This window comes from Grammomys surdaster, unplaced genomic scaffold, assembly GCF_004785775.1.
Source record: "Grammomys surdaster isolate TR1022 unplaced genomic scaffold, NIH_TR_1.0 126158, whole genome shotgun sequence".
Classification (NCBI taxonomy): Eukaryota; Metazoa; Chordata; class Mammalia; order Rodentia; family Muridae; genus Grammomys; species Grammomys surdaster.
The window spans coordinates 6,775,975-6,800,231 of NW_021620966.1; the positions used below are offsets into that span (position 1 = coordinate 6,775,975).

General features: G+C 35.3%; 1 protein-coding gene across 4 annotated transcripts in view; it reads right to left on the minus strand.

Moving 5' to 3' along the window:
* Rnpc3 (RNA binding region (RNP1, RRM) containing 3) overlaps positions 1 to 18,802 on the minus strand; it is a 34,525-nt gene extending 15,723 nt beyond the window's left edge. For 2 of the 4 annotated variants that reach the window (XR_003709995.1, XR_003709994.1), the window contains exons 1-10: positions 18,525 to 18,801; positions 16,940 to 16,987; positions 14,392 to 14,510; positions 11,946 to 12,029; positions 11,385 to 11,496; positions 10,691 to 10,759; positions 8,795 to 8,937; positions 5,317 to 5,442; positions 3,926 to 4,074; positions 264 to 425 (exon numbers count right to left, since the gene is read on the minus strand). Coding sequence is in view for 2 of the 4 variants with exons in the window: in XM_028757328.1 (XP_028613161.1) it covers positions 264 to 425; positions 3,926 to 4,074; positions 5,317 to 5,442; positions 8,795 to 8,937; positions 10,691 to 10,759; positions 11,385 to 11,496; positions 11,946 to 12,029; positions 14,392 to 14,510; positions 16,940 to 16,987; positions 18,525 to 18,716 (1,204 nt within the window). In the remaining 2 variants the exon portion in view is untranslated. Of the gene's footprint in view, positions 1 to 263; positions 426 to 3,925; positions 4,075 to 5,316; positions 5,443 to 8,794; positions 8,938 to 10,690; positions 10,760 to 11,384; positions 11,497 to 11,945; positions 12,030 to 14,391; positions 14,511 to 16,939; positions 16,988 to 18,524 lie in introns of all 4 variants that reach the window. The other 2 variants (XM_028757328.1, XM_028757327.1) reach the window with 1 other exon arrangement.
* Between the last annotated feature and the right edge of the window lie 5,455 nt (positions 18,803 to 24,257).

Consider the following 24,257-nt stretch of genomic DNA (forward strand, 5'->3'; position numbering starts at 1 on the left):
AGCATATGACAATGATTTCTCAACTTAAGTAACTCAAGACACGAAGCACTTACTGGTTGTCCAATACTAACTGCACTGCATGGTAAGGGACTCCCCCAGTATAAGATTTAAGTTTCTAAGAAAGAAGTGTTAACAAACTAACTGGAGATATTAACACGCAATGGAAATGACCCATAAAAATTTCTAACTTCAAGAAGAATGAAAATGTAAATAAGACATAAAATATAAGATAAATTATGTGTTGGTTTATGTCATCACATTACCTTCTCTAGAAATACGACCCTTTTCCAACTCTCTTCTAGAAATAAACTGTGAGGGCATTTCATCAGAGTCTTCTTTAATCTCTTCTGTGATGTTCAAATTAGGTTTGGGGAAGATTTTTCCAAATCCTGTATTTGAATCATCAAGTCCAGTGTCTGGTGAATCTAAGAGTCAAACATTAACATCAGTCATTAACATCAGTCATTAAAAATAAAAACTAAACAAACAAATGAAAATAACTCTTGCTTTAAAACATATTTTAGATTTCTTTGTTTTACATTTACTAATGTACCATTTTGGTCATTTTTGTGTTTCTCGGTGTCTCAGAACAGAAACAGGACAATCTTTCCTATAAATCTCTGAAGAACAGTGTTTTACGGTTTTGTTGCCCAAGCCTTTGACTATTCAGTTGTTATTGCAGCATGAAGGCAGCTACAAACAAAAGCTGAAGAGTCAAATGCTTGCTTTTTTAACACTAGTTAGGGGGCAAAGAGGAAAGAAAATAAATTTAGCTTTAGCATATTCAATTTGATGTATCAATGAGAATCTGACGAAAATGTTCAATGTTAGATAAGAGTATGTATACTGGTATATAGCAATTGATTGTTTAACCTATCCTCTCTGAAGTAGAAACAATTACAAGTTAAAATAAATGTGCAATTATTTAAATTATAAAATTAGTAGTAATTTAGTACTCTAAATCAAAGTCATTTAAAATAATCTATAATGATTATGAGAATTGCATAATACTTTATCACAATACTGTTAAATAATCTTACTCTCTTCAACATAAGTTAAAACTTGTGTCAAGAACGGTAAGCTGAAATGAACAAAAAAGTTCTATAACCTTGACACCACTCCAAGATAAATAAGGAATAATGTTCATCCTTCACGGACAATTATTTCATACTTAAAAGCTAACAATTTTTGAAGTTCACCATTTACTTTAAATAGCAATGTACTATATTTTAAAAATATGATGAAATCTTCTAAATAAACCTCAAAAGCAAACTCTGGGATAACAGACTACCTTTCAAAAACATAAAATATTTTATTTATATAATTATAAAACTGTACCCCATAGATATGTTTAAATTTGTTTATTAATTATAGTAAAAATATATTAATGTGACTAGCCATGAAATGAGAAAAGTAACAAAGAAAAGTAGAAATATTAAAAATACAGCTAATGCAAAGGGCAAAATATATTAAGGAACAGGTAATTAAAAGTTCACATATTACATATACAATCCTTATTAGAACTCTTTATTTATAAAAGTAATCAAACAAGTAATATAAAATATATTCTAGTATTTACACTAACAAATTAGAAAGAATTGAGGCTGGGTGGAGACTGCTCAGTGGTTAAGAGTGCTTGTCCCAGAACCATGAAGACTAGTGTTTGGATCCAAGCTAGAACTTGCTATATAACAAACTCTAACAAAAAAAAAAAAAATATGGTTTTATACATGCAAGATGAAGTATTTTAAATTTAGGATGTCTCCTACATCTCCTTATATTAAAGTCTTGACCTCTGGCATGGCAGTATTTTGAGGTGTATTAAAACTTGAACAGTGAGAAGTCTTCTCATATGATCCTGAAGCGAGTTTTTGGATACTAGCCTCTTGATACCTCATACTGTTTTTGCTTCCTGGATATTTTGAAGTAGGCAGTTTTCTCTGACACATGCTTTTTCACAGACCCAAAATAAAAGGGCTGACTTTCTAAAACTGTGACCCAAATACATCCTTTTCAAAGCTATATAAGTTATTCTGTTACAAACATAAATCTCAGATCATCAAGGCTAGAATAACATTAACAAAGACAATTAAAAATTAGTCACATTTGAAGAATAAAGGAATATTCCATATTAACTTTTTAAAATTTTACTTCATGTATTTTGTGATTAAATTTCTAGTAGCATATATTAATTCTGAAACATATATTTAAAGGATGTCATTGTGGGGCTAGATAGATGGCTCAGTAGTTAAAAGCATATATGGCTCTTGCAGAGGTTCAGGACTCTATTCCCAACATGCTACACAGGTGGCTCACAAGCCTTGTAACTCCATTCCAGGGTTCTCATGCTAGTCTAACCTCAGCAGGCAACAACACTCAGCAGGCAGGCATCTTCACTCAAGTGTCCATCTGCCTTCCAATATATCTTTTAAATGAAGAATACCACTGTTACTAAGAAATTAGGAGTATCAATAAGCATTGAAACGTTTTACTCCTTTGAGTTTTAGGTAAAATGTATGTGGACATGCATGTGTGCGTGCATGTGTATGCATGTGTGTGTGTGTGTGTGTGTGTAAACTAAAAACTCCAGAATAGTAGCAAGGCTTATTTGCTTAAAATTATACAATTCTGTTAATAGAATCATAGAATATCTTATCAGTCAGACAATGAATAGTTGTTAATATAAGAAATACTATTATTGGCCTTCAAGAGTCAGACATATTCAGAGGCAGATGCTCACAACTAGCCATTGAACTGATCATGGGGTTCTCAATAGAGGAGTTAGAGTGAAGACTGAAGGAGCTGAAAGGATTTACGGCACCATGAGGAGAGCAACAATACCAACCAACCACAGCTCCCAGGGTCTAAACCACCAGCCTGGGAGCACTTAGGGGGGGATCCAGGGCTTCAGCTGAATATGTAAAAGTGGAGGGCCCTGCTGGGCATAGGTGGAAGAAGAGAACCTTGACCTCATGAAGGCTGGATGCCCCAGGGGGTGGGAATTTTGAGGGTGGGGAGGTGGGAGTGGGGGGGTGTAGATAGAGGTTACATCCACAGAGAAGAAGGAGGAGGGGCGAGGGGATTGGGGGTTCCGAGGGGGTGGTGGGGGATGGGGTAAGGGGACAACATAGGAAATGTAAATAAATCATCCAATAAAAAAAAACAAAAAACAAAAAAACAAAAAAACAAAAAAACAAAAAAAAACCAAAAAACCAAAAAACAAACAAACAAAAAAAACAAAAACAAACAAAAAAACAAAACAAACAAAACAAAACAAATAAACAAACAAAAAAGAAATACTATTATTATCAGCATTTAAATCAGCAGAACCCGTAAATCTCATGTAGATGTGACCACTAGTAAAACATAACAAGAAGTCAGGAATGCTGGTGCATACCCTTGATTTTAGCACTGGGGAAAGTAGGACTGCATGTGTTTAATAGATGTTTGGGACAGAAGATCCTATCTACAAATATCAGAAAAAAATAAAAAATAAAAAATAAAAAAAAAACAATGACAATCTTTCCAAGTTTTATTTAGGTAACAGCTGATAATAAATTAGCCCAAGATATTAAGGCTCACCTAACTATATAATTTACTTTAATTTCTGAAAAAAAAATCTTTTCTTTTTTTACACGTTAGAGTCTTATTTAACCTAGGCTATCTTCCAACTATTAGCAAAAACGTACCTGAACTTCCGAGTCCCCTGCCTTCATTTACCAAGCACTGGAAGTATAAGTTTGCCTTAGCATGCTCAGTTTATGAAGTACTGGGGACACACCAAGTGCCCTGCATGTTCTCTACCAACTGAGTTACACTCTCAGTATGTAACTGAATACTTTAAATAAAGCTGACAAACACTAATACAAAATTTATATTAACATAAAAAAGTTGTTAGCATATAAAGTAACTAAAATGTTCTTACCAGAATTCTTTTCCTCATTACTTTGTTGAGTCTCCAAATCTTTGGTAAATGCTGCAGGCATGTTGGTCGATATATTGAATTCGATTTTTTTATTACCTACAGGTTGTGGTTGGTCAAATACATCCGAAGGTAACAGCACAGGATGCAAACTGGTATTTACACACAATCACAATGTAAGTTTCTAATTAAAAATAAAATTCTAGAACATTATTTCATATTTTCTTTAATTTAAAAGGATACATAAAACATTCACTATAATATAGGCATGACACATATTGACTAGACTTAGTAGGCCAATAAAGCCCAAAAGTTTAATAATGGTGCTATTAAATATCTAATTTATAGATTAGGAAAGCAGATGTTCAAAAGTTTAAATAAAATAATTTTGTAATTGATTTTAGACTATAGGTGTGCACTTGTTCACATATATGTATAAAATAGTATAAAACATTTATAAAACACTATTTTTATTTGTTTTATATTTATTTTGTATGTGTGATAGAGTACATGTTTAGCTCAGAAGACAAACTGTGGTAGATAAGTCTTTCCATCATGTGGATATTTACGATCAAAACCGAGACATCACCATTGGCCGCAGGAAACTTTACCCAGAAAACTATCTTACCAGCCCATTTCATTCAGGATTAAACTTGCTATGTGTAGCAGAGACTGACTTTGAACTTGTAATCATTCTGCATTCCTCTCCCAAGTGCTATGATTATAGGTATATACCATATCATCTGACAGTATTTTAACAGTTTATATTATACACTGTGACATCAGTGCTAGAGTATGCAACTTAGCAGTCATTAGCTACATGTAATTAATGAATTTTTGTAAAGAAAAATGTCCAAATGCTCAACATTTTCATACAGATTATATGATGAAATAATATTTTGAGTCTAGTGGATGAAATAATTATCATTATTGTCTTAACTTGCTCATTTTTATTGTGTAATGTGGCTACAAGAAACCACAGTTTACATTCTTTCTGCTGCTCGGTACTAAGGGATTAAAAGCATAGGACTATAATGTCAAGACAGAAAAAGGTTAAAGTGTTAATAATTTATACATCAGATTCTTCTATTAAAATGTAATTTGTTATGTTTTAATGTAACAGAAAAGTTAAATGAAATTATAATTGCAATCACTAGTAAGAAATAGTAAATATACCTAATCAGAGAAAAGATGTTAATAAGAAATGAAAACTGTGTATCATCAAATGCAGGTAAACACAGAGAACTGTGAGAATTTACTTGTTTGGTAAATAGTAACCGAGAGGTCAACAAAGTAAACTGACAAACTGACACACTGAAGAATACTGATTGTTAGAGTGAGACAAATTCAGCACATACAGACAACCCTCATTTCGTATGTATAAACAAAATTACCTATGTGAAGCTGATGAAGTTATATTCAACATGTCCTTTATTTTTCGTTTTTTTCTCACGTGGCGTGGCTTTACTGTTTTGGGTCTTTGGGGCTGAAGATTTGCTAGTTCCATTAGTTTGTTCATTCTATGTTAAGTAAAGGGAAAGCAAACAAGAGTTGACATTCTAAAATATGGTTTATATCTCTAATACAAAATATATATTTAAAACTAATTTGGAGAAAACTTTAAGGCCAAAAATAAACATTATCAGTTTGATCAAGTTCATTTTCTAAATTAACCTGCATCATTTAAATCTTATTTTTAAAAAGTTCACCTAATTATGTTATCAGTTCTTAAAAAGATTTCAGTATGAATTATTAGCTATCCAAATAAAATGACATACAACTGAACAAAACACACAAATATATTGTATTATTTTGGTTTTTACTTTAATTACTAAACAAAGTATTTCTTTGAAAAGAGCATTTATTCTTACATATTTTATATTTGAACCATACATATTTGTTCTGTACATACTTACTGCTAATAAATCATTATGTGAAGAAAGTAGCTCTTTGAGAAAAAACAAAAATCGCCGGGCAGTGGTGGCGCATGCTTTTAATCCCAGCACTTGGGAGGCAGAGGCAGGCGGATTTCTGAGTTCGAGGCCAGCCTGGTCTACAGAGTGAGTTCCAGGACAGCCAGGGCTACACAGAGAAGCCCTGTCTCAAAAAAACAAAACAAAACAAACAAATAAACAAAAAAATCCAAATAATAAAGATGCTTTCAATTAGTAAACAACTGGTATCACATGAACAACTTTCCTCCATTATGATTTTGAACAGTTAATGTTTATAATAAATCTTGTTTAGGTATTTTGGTATCTTTCATAGAGGAGCAATTAAAAACTATCAACTAAAAATAACTCTCTTAAGATTTCATTTGTGAAACGTGAAAGTAAAATAAATATACAAACAAAAAATTGAGGTCATGGCTAAAAACGTTAGGCGTTTTTTCCCCCAATAAATACGTGAAAGAATAGATACAAGCTTCAAAGTATGAAGCTTCACAACAACCAAGTTTCAGAAACACTTGAAGCATGCACTTGTAATCCAGCACTTGGACCAGGGAAGGAAGATTTCAAACAAGGTCTGATTTATATAGCCAATTCAAAACAGCTAGGATTATAGAGTAGGACCACTTCTAGATGTCCCCACACCAACACAATAACAAAAATGTTATTAAAGATACAATATTTAAATACTGAAATCACATACCTATATTAAAATTATTCAGCCAAACTATACTACCTTTGAAAACAATAACAGGCAAATAAAAAAATTAATAAATATATGACTGCTAAATATATTTTTTGAAGATTTTGCTTTATACCCAGGTTATAAAAACATGCATCAGAAATTTTAAAACTCAAGATGAATGTTGGCCAGAATTTCATGCTATCCTTCTAAATGGAAACCTACAAAAATAAAAATGAGTTTAAGATAGAATATCACTGCATTTCTAATTAAGATCACTACTTTTACTTTTTAATGTATCTCTAAATAGGGCTACAAGTTTACTAAAATAAATACAACTTTCTAAGAGAATAATTAATAAAATCCAATGCTTTATACTACCCTTTAGTTTACAATATGGCAGAATGATTCTATTCAAAAAGTTCTATCCTTTCCTACTTACTGTGTCCCACCTGCATGTTGATTTTCCATGGAGAGATACTATGTACTGAATCATTACTTAGATGGGCATTAATAAAATTTTTGCTGAATGTATGTGTTTCCAAAAATTTTCTTGGATTCTGACTCATACTAACACTTTCTTTTTAAGCATAGTTAGTTAATAGTCATGTAATTTACCCATTAATTATCATGAGGTGGGGATTGATCCAAGGATCAAATAAAGCTAGCTAGTTGCTTTTGTATACACATCAAGTTTTCTTGGAACAGACACACCTATTCAGGAACTATGAATGTGGGTGATTTCCAGCCATGAAAATAGAACTGAGTCACAGCTGTGAAATGCGAGCCACACTGCACCTGATTCACAAAGTAAAAACATTTATTCTTTGTATCTTCAAGGAAAATGTTTGGCCAATTCTTGTACTAAGATAAGTTTAGATTACATGCCAGAAAATTGTTAAGAATTTATAATTACTTTATAGAATATTTAAATAAACATATAGAATCTCAAGGTAACCCAATGAAAATTTTATTGGTAATTACTAACATAAATGATTGTGGAAAAAATCTTATAAAAATTTCTCTAGAAATCATTCTGAAGAGAATATAACTCAGGGCAACCAGTTGTTCAAACTATGAATCCAATTAATGTTTATTATCTATGAAGCTATTTTCTATGAAATCATAGCAAATACTGGTTAGTGAATAAAACGCTACATCCAGACAAGTGTGAATTTTTTTCCAGCTAGTTTCTCCTTATAACATATGATAAAATGATAATACATACCTGTGTTTTACATGAGATATCTTGCTTAACAAATATTAATGATTTAACTCATATTCAATACTATTACAACTTTGGCCTAATATTCTCATAGGCATAGTTTTCTTGAGCTTAGCATCACTAGACTGCACTTAAAGATTATAACTGAAAACCATCTGAATGTATTAATTAGTAATAAAACAAAAGTGTGAAAAACATGAAGCATAAGTAGACCATTAAAAAATAATATATGTAACTAGTGTGAAAGTTAAAACAAGAAGTTGGGATATAACTGCTATAATTTGGATATGAAATATTTCTCAGTGGTCTATTTTTGAAAAACTTGATTTCAAGGATGGTAGAACCTGATGAGCACCTTGAGCTACTTAGAAGAGATCATGGAACCATGACTTTTGCATTTCTCTATTGCTTTTAGAGTTGCAAAATGAGTAGTATGTGCTGTCTTCTGATTTGTCCACAAACCTAACGAAATGGGGACATAGCTGGTACCCTCCCAAATCGTAAATAAAACTACACTTTTTTTAAAATTATAAGTTAAATCCCAAGCACTTCAGTATAACAACTGGCTACTTTATATCTCATTTGTTAACCTATGTGCCAGTGACTAAAATTTTCAGGGTACTGTTTATACTCATAACTACAAAACACTTTATAAATACAACAGGTCCTTGTAAAGAAACAATACAATTTAGAAAAAACATTTTTCTTTAAAAAAAAAAAAGCAGGTAATTTTGGAGCTACAAAAATTTTTATAAGCAAAATAACAAATATAGAACCATAAGCAATGAGGTTCGAGTATACTCTGTAATACAAAAATTACCAATCTAAAAATTGCTTAATCCAAAAATTTTTCTGAAGATCCATATTTTCTATATCCACTGAGCTTAAGATCGTAGGAGGTTTGAAATACATTTTAATACACTCTAAACTTTGACTAATTATATGTGAAATATAGGAAGAATAACTTTTCCCACATCCTTACTCTTAGAACAAAATGAGTATGTATTATCACAAACCTCTGTCGGTCCTCCTCATCACTGCTTTCATATTCTGATTCTTTACTAGATAAATCCTCATCCTCATCTGGTAAGGGAGGCTCCTCAGGAGGTTGAGGGGATGAAGGTGGAAGAGGGGCATGCAATGGCATGTAGTCCTCATACTATTGAAAAAAAACAAACAAACACACACTATGGAAAACAATGACATTTAAAGAATAGACAAATTATCTTGTATAAATTCTTGATTCTCATCAAGAGAATCTCATTCTCATTAATACTTGATTCTCATTTCTCTCCTATAAACTCAATGTACCTTCAGGGAACACATATGATGGCAGACTGCTAGTTGATAACAAGTGTTGTTTTCTATTTTCCCTGGCCATCTAGCTATACTTGTAAATATACCTTGCATTTCCACATGTAAATTAGCCCATGCAACAACAGCCTAAAACGCCTATATGTGATCTTCCCTTTTTATGGACAGGCACATAGTAAAGACAACTTGGATCTTAGAATGAAATATCCCTGCCTCCCTATTCTTTGAAATAGAATAGCTATGACAAGGTCTAACTTACTGTATTAACACTATCTAATATTATCTTATTAAATTACTAAGCAGCAAGTCCATGGTGGTGATACAATAACAAATTAGGCAGCTAATAGTTCACATAATAGTAGCCAACGCCAAAGAAAACTCTTTTTATTTGTATTTTAAAAGCCCAGAACCTTGAAATGCCCAAGATGCAACTCACAGGCCACATGAAGCTCATGAAGAAGGAAGACCAAGTGGGGGTGATTCGGTCCTTCTTAGAAGGAGTAACAAAATACTCAAGGGAGCAAATATGGAGACAAAGTGAGGGACAGAAACTGAAGGAGGGGCCGTCTGAAGACCATTCCACCTGAGTATCCATCCCATGTGCAGTCGTCACCAAAGGTAGATACTGATGTGGAAGTCAGGAAGTGCATGCTGATAAGAGCCTGATATGGATGTCTCCTCAGAGGTCTGCAAGAGTCTGACATATTCAGAGGCAGATGCTCACAACTAGCCATTGAACTGATCATGGGGTTCCCAATGGAGGAGTGAGAGTGAAGGCCACTGGAGCTGAAAGAGTTTGTGGCCCCATGAGGAGAGCAACAATACCAACCAACCACAGCTCTCAGGGTCTAAACCACCAGCCTGGGAGCACTTAGGGAGGGATCCAGGGCTTCTGCTGAATATGTAAGAGTGGAAGGCCCTGCTGGGCATAGGTGGAAGAAGAGATCCTTGACCTCATGAAGGCTGGACACCCCAGGGGGTGGGAATTTGAGGGTGGGGAGGTGGGAGTGGGGGGGTGTAGGTAGGGGTACATCCTCAGAGAAGCAGGAGGAGGGGTGAGGGGATAGGGTATTCCTGGGTGGGTGGGGGATGGGGTAAGGGGACAACATATGAAATGTAAATAAAACATCCAAAAAATTTTTTTAAAAAGCCAAAATAATTTGCACTATTATATAAATATATACAGTATCACAGTGAGATAATTTCAAGAGCAGACAGCCTACCATGTAAATTTTTCATAGACTTTTTGTAATCTTATTTATCCTTACCATATAAAGCTAGATGCATGTGAATTAAAACCACAGCAATGGAATATTTGGATAACTCAAATAAAATTATCTTACATTTATAGGATGATATATTAGCCAACCAAGAACATAAAACTGGAAGACATTTTGGCTTTACTAAGAAAGCATTTCCTTCATATCTCATTCTCTTCCATTTTTACTTCTCAGCTTTACTACTAGTAAATACAAACTTGTTACAAAAAATTTTAAAACGGTTTTACAGGAAAAAAAAAAAAAAAAAAACAAACAAAAACCCATAGCTAGTTCTCAGGAAACAAAACTATGGCTCCTAAAATTTTAAGAACATCTTACCATAGGAGGTCGTGCAGTAACCGGTCCAAATGGTGTGGGTAAATTCATTTTATTCATAAGATGAAGCACCTTAAAGTGTAAAATATTTAAAAGTCACATGAAATTAGTGTTATGATTAACATCAGCGATTTACTGATCAAAAACCAAAGTCCCTCTCTGGCCTTATGAACTAGCCTTAATCCTACATTTTTTCTGTAATTTCTACAAATACTGATTTTAATTCATATTACTATAGCGTAATGTCTTTGCAATGTAAACCTACGAAAATGTTCTCATATAATTAATTGTCCCTCTTTACTGTGAGTCTATGAAACAAAGAATAAAGAAAATACATACCACATACTTTTATACTTCAGAGAAGTAACATTCTGTTCAGTTTTTCAAACATTTGCTAAAGGATCTATCCCTATCTTTTCTTTAAGAATTTCTGAAACTCAATGCTACACTCAAGTAACAGTTATATTAAATTACATTTCCCAGTGTAGATCCCTATTAGTATCCACTTACATTGCATTTATGAAGCCTTTAATTGACAGTAGCATGTAACAGTTCATTTTATTTAAAACATTACATAGAACATTGCCTGTCTGGAACTAGTTGTTCAGAATGTTATAAATATATTCGAATACCAGCACAGTATCTAAGGAACCAAATTATAAGCTTCATACTAAAAGTGAAAGTTGATTCTGCATACCTGTACATAGAATTTAGGGACACTTGCCAGAGCATTTACTATATTTGCAAGGATTGTGCTTGAAGGTGGTGGATACATATACTTGAGACATGAATTTAGAGGAAAAGTCAGCCTACAAAAACAAAATGAATTAAGGTACATGCTTATTACATTTTAGTAGTTTCATATCCATAACTCATTTTAGATAATCTATTATAGAAAATTGACAATATAACATAATAGTCATATATTTATCTTATTAAATATTCCTATTACCTTAAGGAATACAAAAGTGTTTCTTAACAAAGTTCACTTATATCCCTGAACACTCTAACAGGCACAGCTTTATTAAATTCAGTGAAAAAAACCCTCATAACTCGAAACATTTATTCAACACATTACACATGACATATTAAAAGTGCTGACTTTCAATACTACCTAATTTATATTATGTATATACAATATACAGAGATAGAGAGAGAGAGACAGACAGACAGACAGACACACACACACACACACACACACACACAGACACACAGACAGCAACAAAAGGCAGAATAAAAAAATAACAAAAATGCAAACCCATGATTTGGTGCAATTCCATTTTCTACTGTTAAAACGTCAGGCTCTTTCTTCTCTTTTTCATTTTCCACAGTGTCATCCAACCTAGAACATTCAAAATCACTAATCAAAAAAGTGACAAACTGTATATAGAAAATAAAAATCATTTCAAACATGACATTATGAAAACTATTAGAAAATCAGTGTGACTTCTCACACAAGCACTGCTGAGGAGGAGTACACTTAAATGACTTAGTCCTTACACTTACAAACATGGTACGGTAATTCCAAATGATCATGAGAAACTAAATATACGTTCCATTATAGGGTTTTAGGGTACTTAACTTTTTCTGTGCATCTCCTCACAAAACTCCAGACTTGCAGGGCCTTACCTCTTTTACCCTCATCTATTAAATTTCCGATCCTAGTAAGATTGGATCTTACATTAAAAGAGCTAACACGCTATAATTCAGCCAGGTTCCTGGATGATGAATGTAGCTTGCAGCTAGTGTAAAAAAACTCTGCAAAGGCTAAAGAATACAAATGTTCATCTTGGAACTAAAGTACTGATCTTCAATTTTTTCTTTTATTGAAAATCATTTTGTTTCTTTACAATATATCCTCATTATAGTTTCTCCTCCCTCTACTTCCAATCTCCCCCTTCCTCCCCTCCCCTCTGGATCCTTCTGTCTCTCACACTTAAAGAACAGGCTTCTAAGAAAGAAAAACCAAACATGACAAAATAAAATGTAACACGATGAAGCAGAAACTTTTATATTTAAGTTGGACACATTAACCCAAGAGAAGCAAGAGAGTCACAAGAAGAGACAGAGACCCACTTCTTCTCAGTCAGGAGTCTCATAAAAATACCAAGCTAATAGCTACAATATATACACAGAGGACCTGGTGCAGACCCATGTAGACCTGTGTCTACTACTTCAGTTTCTGTAAGCTTTTACAGAAGGCTTGTTCTGGTATCATCTCTCTTCCCCTTAGCTCTTAAAAATTCTTTCTCCCTCCTCTTCCTTGAGATTTCCTGAGCTCTGAGGGGAGGGAACAAGGGACAGGAGGGAACTAGAGTAGGGGAATCAGGCTGTGGGGGAGATGGAATGGAGGGAGAGAGTTGGGGGAGATGGGAGGCACTTGAGAGGTGGGATGAAAATCTAGTAAAATGGCAACTTTCTGGAATGTATGAAGGTGATCCTAATGAAGTACCTAGTAAGGAGTGACATTGCCATCTCTTATCACCAGTCAAGGCTTCCAGTGGCAGGACTAGATAACATTCAATTGAGTTGTTGGCCATGGGAATCTCATGGCAATTCCCAAACATCCCAGCCTGTTGCTAAGACAAAGGATTACTCTTCACAAACTGACAATGGGGTCTCATTGCCAAGGACAACACCCATAAAACTCACTGAACAAGGAGGGAAAAGTCAAGCTGATGCCTACATGGAGACTTTATCCCTACATTCTAGTCTCTTTAGCAGGATACAGAAAGAGAAATGGGGAGACCGACCTAGTCACAAAACCTTTGACCTACAATCTGTCCTGCCTGCAAAATATGCTACAGCAATAGTGGCATAGAACCTGTGAGAGTAGCTAATTAATGACTGATTTGACTTAAGGCCCACTCCATGAGAGGGAAACCATGACTGACAATGCTTGGTTAACCATGAACCAAAGACTGGATAGCCCAGAGACCTAGGAAAAAACCAAATATTACTGATCTAAAAAAAAGTATCAATAAAATGACTCCTAATGATATTCTGCTATTCTCACACAACATAGTCATCAGAAAGCTTCCTCCTGCAACAGCTGCGAACAGGTACATAGACCCACAGCCAAACATTACCGAGTCTAAATGTGAAGACACCAACAGAGAAGCTATAATTTTCTACTTGTCATTATCTCTACTAGAGTGTTATTACTATAGGTTGAAATCTGAAATGCTATGAAATCTGAAATGCTATGAAATCTGAAACTGAGGCTACATGATAGTACTAATAAAATTATTTTGGTAACACTGTAATGCACACACTGAAAATATTATATAAATTACCTTCAGGAAAGTTGTACAAGGCAGATATAAAACAAATAAATGTCATGTTCAGGCTTAGAATAATACTTCAAAGACAATGAATCATGTATTGGTGAATATTGCAAATGAAGTTCTGTTTATCCCATGCATTGCTGGACGGGGGATAATTAACCTTCAGTTGCCCTTCTTCCACTACATGTAGAGTGCTATCCACCCCACTTCTTTTTCACTTAATTTGTTAAGCTTTCAAGCCTCAGCTCTCTGCATAACTATAAGTAAAAATACTGCTTTACTTTTTAAATTTACTAGAAAAACATTTTATTATGTTTTCAACATATTTTCTTTATCAATATCGCAATACCTATAAAAATCATTGAAACACACACAAAAATACTTCAAAATGGTAGGAAAACCTGAATATCTACATACCTTTTCTTTTTCTCTGTATTGGAGGTGGGACATGGGGAATGAACTCGATCTTGCTCTTTTGCAAATTCAACAACTAAAGTATGACCTAGAAGTTTCAGCTGATGGAGTCTTGTCAATGCCTTTAAGTACAACAATATAAAATATATTAAAAAAATTGTTACTCAGCTTAAAAGATGATAATTTATTCTTTTTTACTAAATTTCCTTAGTTATGTCTTATCTTAGGCTATTTTACCATTATTACTAATCAAAGTACTCTAGTCAAATGAAATCTAACTCCAATTCTCGTTAACTGTGCTTGTACTTGACAAAACAAAAATATTAAGTCTTCTGGTTACCAATAAATTTCAACCACAAAAATCTCAAGATGACCCTGACATCAGAAAATTATGTATCACAATCTTGGCCTAAATTGCATTAATCTTTAAGAGAAAATTGTATGTTTTCCTTAATATGTAGCTTCACGCAGTTTCTTCTCCCATTCTCTTAGAATAATATTTGGTTTCTACGTGAGGAGACTAAATGTGAACTCTGAACTCCCAACCACTAGCATTTGTATCTATATATTCTACTTTGCATGTTATCACAAATTATCAGTCTGTATATTTATCTAAACCCATAAGTTTATACTTATTTACCTCAACCTTCCTAATGTCGAAACCCTTTAATACAGTTCCTTATGACATAATGACCCCAAATATGAATGCGAACAAGTTTAATATGTCTTATCTGAAATGGCTGGGATCTGAATTCAGATTTTTAGGTCTTTTCATGTTTTATATATTTGCAATCATAATCAAGTACCATGGAGCTAATATCTAAGACTAAACACAGCATTCACCTGTGTCATACTTGACACACTCAGACCGAAGATCATTTATATATGTTTAATGTTTGCAATTTGACTGTGACCTGTTAACTGAGATAAGGTATTATTTTTAGAGTTATGGCATTCCTCTCTCAGTAAGATTTGTGTTATTCCTACTTTTTTCCCCCTGTTTTAAGAAAAGCCTCTGAGCAGAGTATGGTGGCACATTTAGTCTCAAAACTCAGGAAGGCAGAGTTAGAGGCTGCGGCAATGTACATCTCTGTGAGTTCAATGAAAAGCCTGGTCTATGTAGTATGCTCCAGGCCAGTCAGGACAACATTGTGAGACTCTTATTTCAAAAACTCTGATCAGTAAGACTGCTCACTTCTCAGTATGTCTCATCACAAAATCTCCAACTTATTTTTTGCATGAAGATAACATGTTTTTCATTTTTCAATTCCTTTTTCTTTTTAAAAACAAGCCAAATTTTCTCTTAGCTAATCTTCCTTTGGCCCATCCTAGCCATTTACATATTAGGAGCAACATTGTTAACTTTTCTCAGTTCTAGAAAATATCTTAAAATGTTTACTGTTTCCATAGAAGCACTCCAAGGATGCCTCAATGTTAACAGATAACACAGAAACTCATTACATGCCTGTGAAAGACCCTCATATTCTTTTGTCACGTAAGCTAATCAGCCCAAAGATTTGAACCAGGAATGGAAAGACAGCTCAGCTGGTAAAACTGCCTGCTCCCAAGACTGAGACTATATTGTGGAAGGAGAAACCAACTCTTGTCCTCTGACCTCCACATGTGTGCAAGTAGCAAAAAAGAAATTTTTGAAAAAAAAATACTTAAGATCCTGAAGTACTTTTTGTTCTCAAATTTTGTATTACTAAGACCTACAAATTTTACTCCTGTAGTACTGGAATTGGACGTAGCACCTTCTGCACTCTATGCAATATTCTACTAGATTATTTCTGTAAAACAAGACTCAAACATTTTCTTTCCAAATCATACATGTACTTTTCTCCTTTTGTTTCCTTAGCGTCCTTTTCAGATTCATAGTATCTCTGCCTCTAAAACAGCTTCCCATGTAGTCTATCTGTAATTTTTCTCTACATCAAATTCGATATATAAATATAAATCCTATCAGACATTTTTAATCAGTCTAAGCCTATTCTTAACCTTCTCAATAGGATCAAGCCCTTTTAGGACACCTACTAAACCAAATTCAATACCTCTCTTACACGTAAATATAGTTTTCCTTTTTTTTCTATTTCTACCACTGCCTTTAGCTCCTGCCTGACTTATCACATTTCATGGCCAATTCTATTGTTCCTTAAACCTGAATGAACAATTCCTTCCTGTTTTCTTCTCAAAATTCAAAGAATCATTTGAGGCCTAGTTCAAAAGGGAAGCTTTTACAAATGATTCCTTGGGTGTCTCCCTTTTAATACTTATAAAGTTCTGAACTATAAGCACTAGACATGTTTATCTAATATTCTTTAGAATTTCTTTTAAAATTATACTTGAAATAATCCTTGTCTTACTTAATAATCTATGGTTCTCAAGTCTCAGTATCTAAGCACTGGACAAGCCAATTAAGATCTTTTGGGAAAACACTTGGAACACAAATGATTTTGCTTTTAAAAATGACAGTTTATTATTACTTCCCACTTTTGTCCTAAGATTGGATAAGAAATCTCTGAAAGCTTTAATAATAAAGAAAAAGACATACCTTTACTGCTGCTTTTTCATTAGGGAAAGTAGCAAATGCTGTATGTTTCTGAAATAAAATCAAGACACATATTATTTCCAAGATGATTCAGATGTCTAATAAAACATAGCATTTTTAAAATATGTAATATATTAATAAAAGTATAGGAAAGGATGAAAATTTAGACTATTTAACTGATTACTAGTTTTAGTCTAGTGGCTCTGAATCTTCTAGGGTCAGACTTCTTGGACTTGAAAACTCTTCAGCTTTGCCTCTGAACATAAATGAACAAGGACAAACACAATATATTTTATAATTGCAAAGATTTCAACAGATCACAACTTTAAAAATCTCTATTTCTGGGAGCTAGAGAGATGGGTCAGTGGTAAAAGTCAGCAGGGCTCTTCCCAGGGACCTCTTTGGAATCCCAATAACCATGCCCAGCAACTGCATAACCACCTAGAAACTCCAGCTCTAGAAGATCCTTCCAGCTTCCAAGGACACCTACAATCCTGCACTCCCCAAAATAAACATACACAAATGTACATAATTAAAAGGAAAACAAAGCTTAAACATCTCCTCTTCCCAAGAAAGATCAATCTTAAAACATTTGTACATATGAAATACCATTTTTCATCACTCAAAAATCTTAAATTTGCATTCTATACAGTACAAGAGAAAATTTAAAAGCATTTACTAACAGTGAAATCATCCCTCAAGTTGCAGTATCTTTTTGCTTTATTTTTATAATTTGTTTCAGTAATAAGTCTAATTTCTTATTTACATTCTATTTTCAAAACCATCATGAATAGGTAGATGCATGTATTATATTACAAGTAAGTTTGAGTTGTTTACTAGAAGTCTAAATTTGTTCAATCTGATCCAAGGTGACCTGAGTATATTTAGATTGAGTCAAAGAATATTTTTATTTGCATTTGTTGGAATACAGAACACTGTAAGCTCCAAATTGGTCTTTCTTCTTATTCAGTAAAGCTTAACTTTGACTATACAATTAAGAGTTCCTTGAAACTCTAAACCCACTCTAAATGGTGTCTGACTCCACCACAGAACACCATTTTGTATAAACTTATTAATAACAGTTATCTTTGTGACCGTAAAAAGCAAACATTCTCAAAAAGAAAAACAAAACAAACAAACAAAAAAACAAAAACCTGAGCATTCCACAAGGACTTTCAACTCTAAAAATACCGTTCGTTGAAAGATTACTTCCGAAAATGTTTATGACTTGTCAAAAATCTATTAAGTCTACAACAATCTAAGTTCTGGTATCATTGTATATCCTGCTCTACAACCCAAGGTTTTCAAATAAAGAAAGAATTAAAAAAACACACACAAAGCCAAAAAACTTGCATACGTCCCTAAGAATCTAAAGGAAATAACATCTCCAAGTCTAGACTAGTTTTGAATTCGCCGGGGTGAGTGCGCAAAGGATCCCTCAAGCGGCTCAGTCTCAAATCAGCTCTGGGCGCAACTCAAGGTGCACCTCGGCTGGTAGGCAAACTGCGCATGCGCACATGGCCGGCTTCCTCCCCGCTCTCAGGGTCCCGGAGGCCCGCCCCGCACCCTGCTGGCTGCACACGCTTACCAGGCGCCCTTTATCTGACAGGACACGCACTGACTGCGCCCCGAAGTACTTCAGTAAGTCCTCCTTCTCTTCAGCCGTCAGCTCGGCCGGCAGGTGCCTGACGAGGAGGGTGCGGTCGCCCCGGGTCGGAGAGAGGGAAGCGGAGCCTGGGCCTCCTCGAGACAACTGCATCGACGGCTCGGGCACCGCCATCTTCCACGCCGAACCAGCCTCACACAGACTCTGCGCGGACCCTGCCGGCCAAACTCCCGCAGTCACCGCGGCTGAGCTGAAGTTAGTTTCCGCTTCGCGCTAAGGATTCTGGTCGCAGGCAAATCCCGCGAGAGTTGATCTCGTGAGACTGGTCTCCGGGACAGCAGCGCTTCTGTTGGCGAACGGTTGCAGGGCAGAGCGTCCAGGCGCAGTACTTTAAATCTAATGAGGTGTTGTAATAAAAAAAGGCTGAAAGAGACGCCAATGTTAGAAGGCCAGAAATCTAATCGAGGAACGTCAGTGATGTGAAGTAAAGAGGCTGTAGCCCCTGGGACCAAGTACCGAAGGAACATTTTAAGGGCTGTTCTCCCTGAGATCTTAATTCAGATTTTCGGAAGTGAATTTGGTTGGTGAATGGAGAACTCTCTGGATTTGTAAAGTGAGTTCCTTGTTTTTAGGAATGGTGAAACACAGAGGTATCTAGCCTAAGATTAAACAGTGTAGGCAAGAGAACACGCCATATACAGTCGACATCTACAGGCTGAAGGTTCTTGCCACGATTTATTTATTAAAATTGGCTACTTCCATGAATAAGTACCTAAAATGTATAAGCATACATATACGTGTATGTAAGTTCTCAACACCTCACAAGTGAGGGTACTGACTAACGTAGATTAAGTCTCACTGATCATCAGTAGGTGAGATCTGATCCCTTGTACCTAAATTGGGGTCTACACTCTTGTGATCTAGATTATTAGGACATGGTAGTCCGAAATAATATCCCTTACAGATTAATCAAAATGTGTATGCGCAATCCGTAGAACTACGGTGTCTTTTACTTCTCTCCTAATTTGCTTGATGGATATGAGCTAGTTAGTACACAATACATCAAAGTTCTGCTTTGAGGAAGCATTGGATGGGAAGAAAAATTAGCAAAATATTGAGTGACTAGAGACAGGCCTTGTGAACCTTAGAGGTTTGTTAGGAACCTTGTTATATGAACAGAAACCCCCAGACTTAAGAGTGTGTGGAAGGAATACTTAATTTTGCGTTTGAAAAATCTCTCGCCGGGCGGTGGTGGCGCACGCCTTTAATCCCAGCACTTAGGAGGCAGAGGCAGGCGGATTTCTGAGATCGAGGCCAGCCTGGTCTACAGAGTGAGTTCCAGGACAGCCAGGGCTACACAGAGAAACTCTGTCTCGAAAAACCAAAACCAAAAAAAAAAAAAAAAAGAAAAATCTCTCTTTGATTTCACTATGAGAAGTAAAGCAGAAACTGGGCATAGTGGCACTACCCTTTCATCTCAGGTCTCAAGAGACAGAGACAGATTGATCTCAGTGATTTTTGAGGCCAGCATGGTCTACACTGAGTTCCAGGACAACCAGAGCTATATGTGAAGACACAAAGAAAAGGAATAAAAACAAAGTGGGGCACACTCAGAGGAAATCTGGTTCCTTTTCACAAGAAATTATTTAGATCTTAAGAATCAGACTATAAAATATTTAATATGTCCCCTACCAGTACAATATTGTATTTATGGGAGTAAATATCAATCATAAGTTCTTAATATAATACATCATTTTTATTGTGTCTTGGTCAGTAAGTTTATTGTCTTTATTTTTAACAAGTCTTAATAAAAAAATTGCTTTAAATCTCAACAGCCCATTTCTGAGCTCTGAGGAAGCTTGCCCTTCTTTTGAGCAACCCAATATTTCTTCTGCAACATTTTGACCCATGATGTACTTCTAATCTACTTTTGTGTTGAACTCCTTGCTTTCAAAATCAAACCCAGGGAATTGCTTGGTATCATGAGAGATAGACAAGCCTCCATTCACAGGTCCTTTCAGAGTACCAAAACCCTTATTGGAAGTTGTAGTTTGGGCAATACCTTCATCCAAATAGCAAGTACAGGCTCAAGGCATTGATAGTCCTATCAATGCTTTCCACATTGTATTCATCTCTAGTCACCTCCATCCACCTGGTTTTTATAGATTTAGGTGCAAGGGATCAGATCTCACCTATTGATTAGCAATCAGAATCTATGTCAGTACCCTCACTTGTGAGGTGATGAGAACTTACATATACATATATATGCTTATACATTTTAGATACTTATAGATTTCCAACCTATTGGAAACTCTGTGAGCCAGCAGCAGGCCAGTATAGTAGGCTACAGCATAATTTGTCAGGCCAACTTTCACCTGAATTTTGACAGTTCATAAACATATACTGTACAGCCTATCATATCCCCTTTGTACAGATAGACACAATCTAGTAGTTACATGAACTACTATATTATATTTGAGAGTCTTGTGCTTATTTTTGTAATTGATCATCAATCATTTCTGAGCATAGTAGTTATTTTTACCTTCTTGTAGCCTTCTAAATCTCACTTGGTATTGCTTAAAGTAGACATTATTCTTGGCAACTTTCACAAACCCCATTCTGCGGAACAGAAATACAAAACCACAGACCCATACAGATCTGCAGACCTGGAAGCAGTGGCCAGAGGTGGGGTGGTGGTGGGGGAAGTCTTGTATGCCCATTTTAATTTTTACCAAACTAAAGTGTACATGTAGCTTTAAAGTCTAGAAGTTATCTTCTGCTAATAGAAAAAGAAAATGGGTTTTGTGTTTAAGTAGCTGAGGGTTTGCATTGGTTGGGACTAATGGAACTACCTCAAATAGTACCCTTCGAAAAATATATAGTTTTATAATGGTCTGTTTTCTTATCCTGTCACTTACCTTACATATTCATTTTGATTGCTGCTTTGATTTTTAAGCAATCTGCTAGATCTGAGAAGATAGCTCAGTCCATAAAACCCTTATCTTGAAAGTAGGTAGACCTGAGTTTGAACCCAGAATCCACATTGTAAAAGCTGAGGATTGTTATAATTATACTATAATTTTAAAACAAAAGGCTAAGTGTCATGATCTGCTCTGGTAATCTCAGTGCTGTAGAGATGAAGACCAAAAGACCTATGGAGCTTGTTGGCTAGTGGATTAGTCAGGGTTCTCTATATTAACTTAACTTATAGAGAGAGAGAGAGAGGGAGAGGGAGGGAGGAAGATTTTACTAGAATGACTTACAGGCTATGGTCCAGCTAATCTAACAATTGCTAGCTTTCAGTACAAAGTCTAAGAATCCAGTAGTTGCTCTGCCACAAGTCCATTGTCTTGGTTAGTCTTCAGTATACACTGGAATTCCAAAGAAATAGGCTCTCATACCAGTGAAGGAATGGACTTAAAAGCAAGGTGAGAACAGGCAGACAAAGTGCAAAAGCTTCTTTTTTCCATGTGCTTATATAGGATTCCAGCAGAAGGTGTGGCTGCCCCAGACTAGACCTGGATTAAAGATGTGTCTTTCTACTTCAAAGATCCAGATTAGAAGTAGATCCTCCCATTTCAAAATAATCAAAAATCCCTCACCAATGTGCGATTCACTTGTTTTTTTTTTTTTTTCGGTAATTCCAGATGTAGGCAAATAGACAATAAAGAATAGCCATTACAAGTCTACCCCTTATCAGCTTGGCACACAAACATCTCATGTCATAAGTAATTTCCAAATAAAAACAGTAACCAGGTCATAACAGTACCTAATCACAATATAACTATCCCATATGCAATCTCAAATTCATTATATATTTAATTAAGTCATAATTATGTCTAACATAATTATTGATCATACAACTGCAAACATATTTTAAATACAAAATAGGTGGCAATTGAGGGATCATCTTTTAGTATCTCAAACTTACATATGATAACCATTGATATTCTCTTAATTGATATTATGTGATTTAGAAATTATAGAAAGAAAATAAATATCTTTACAAACACATTCTTAACAAAATACAAGCATTAGTGTCAATTATAATCCATGTGTCCCTGCTTTTATTAATTACTACCTTTCTCTGCTACCCATTCTGTATTTCCTCCACCCTTGGCAACTACCCCAGCAGGTCTTGGCACATTTCATGGAGTGACCCATATCTTCATTCCTGAAGGGTCTCTGCCCTTTGTCAGTCTGCCTGGATTAGGCAGTTGTAGTTTCCAATAGATATTAATCACAGGATATGGTAGCACCAAGAGATGCCCTAAAGGATCTTTGGCACTCCAGACAAGCTTTCTTACCTCCATTTCCAGGAAGCAATCCAATTTGACCACGATACTCTGTATCAACCATCACTCCTTACACTGTTGTTCTAGTCTGTTGGTTTAAGGGCATCAGAAGCTCAAAGTGTCCAGGGGGAGGTCTAAGCTTCCAGTTTAATGAAATGTTTGTTGTGGCTCCTGGGAGGAGTGCATCCCTGTCTGGAACCAAAGCTTCTAGCCCAGCAGAATGTAAAATTCTGGAAACAGGAAGGAAAAAAATCCTAGTAGGTTACTAGGGGTAATAGGGAATAGAACTATTCCCCTTCCACCCTTTTATTTTTAGACCTGTGGATCCTGGCTTCCGGAGAAACCATACAATATATTGGACACTGACAATTTTATATATACAAGTGTATTTTTTTCAGAATTAAATATCCCTGCCTAGAGTAAGTGATGTTATGATTCAGGAAGTAAACAAAACTTAGAAATCTTAGCAAGCTCTTTAATGTACAATATCCCTTTGGACCTTGCCAAGGTTGTATGAGGAGTAACAGTTGGTAGTGAAAGGAGAATCTTGACCAGTGAGGCTGTGTGCAAGTCACAGAGTGTCCAGGCATGCATGGCTCTGGAGGAGCTGAGAGTTCTACATTTTGATTTAAAGGCCCCCAGGAGAAGACTGTCAAAGCCCACCCCTACAGTGGCACAATTCCTCCAAACAAGGCCACAGCTCCTAACAGTACCATGCCATATAGGCCAAGCATTTTCAATCCACCACTGCGTATTCCCACACATTACCATCCCAAGTTATAGATCCCACTCTTGACCAATTAATGCTGTTACTTCTATCTGTCAACACTGTCTAAGGAAGGGACTTGAACTCTTCACTGTAATTCAGTCACTATTCTAATAAGGGCTTCAGATTTATTTTCCACAACTTGAGCTCTGTGGCTGCTGGAGAGAAGATCTCTCTAGGGCACACTTAGAAACCTCTAGACTGTTTATCCGCATATAAAAGCTGTCAATTTAATACTAAGTTCATTGTTGTCCTTCACTGCATTCTGAGATGCTAGAAGGTTATTCCTTTTGTCATGAGCTCATTCCTTTCCTTTCTCAGCTTATCCAGAGATTCTAGGTGCAACCAACCAGCATCATTTTTGTCCTTATGTTTTAAAAAAAAATACTCTCAAAGTTCTATATATAGATCCAGCAATTCCAAGAGAGGCTTCAGTAACTGGAGAGACTTTGGTAACTGTAGATATTGACAAATTGAAAAGCCTATGTCAGATACTTAAAAGATTCATCCTTATACATAAAAGATTCATCCTTATACATCTGTTGCTCTAAAACCACTCCTGGTACCAAACTCTGTATTAGTCAGAGTTCTGTAGAGAAACAAAACTGATAGAATGAATCAATCTCTCTCCCTCCCTCCCTTTCCCTCCCTCTC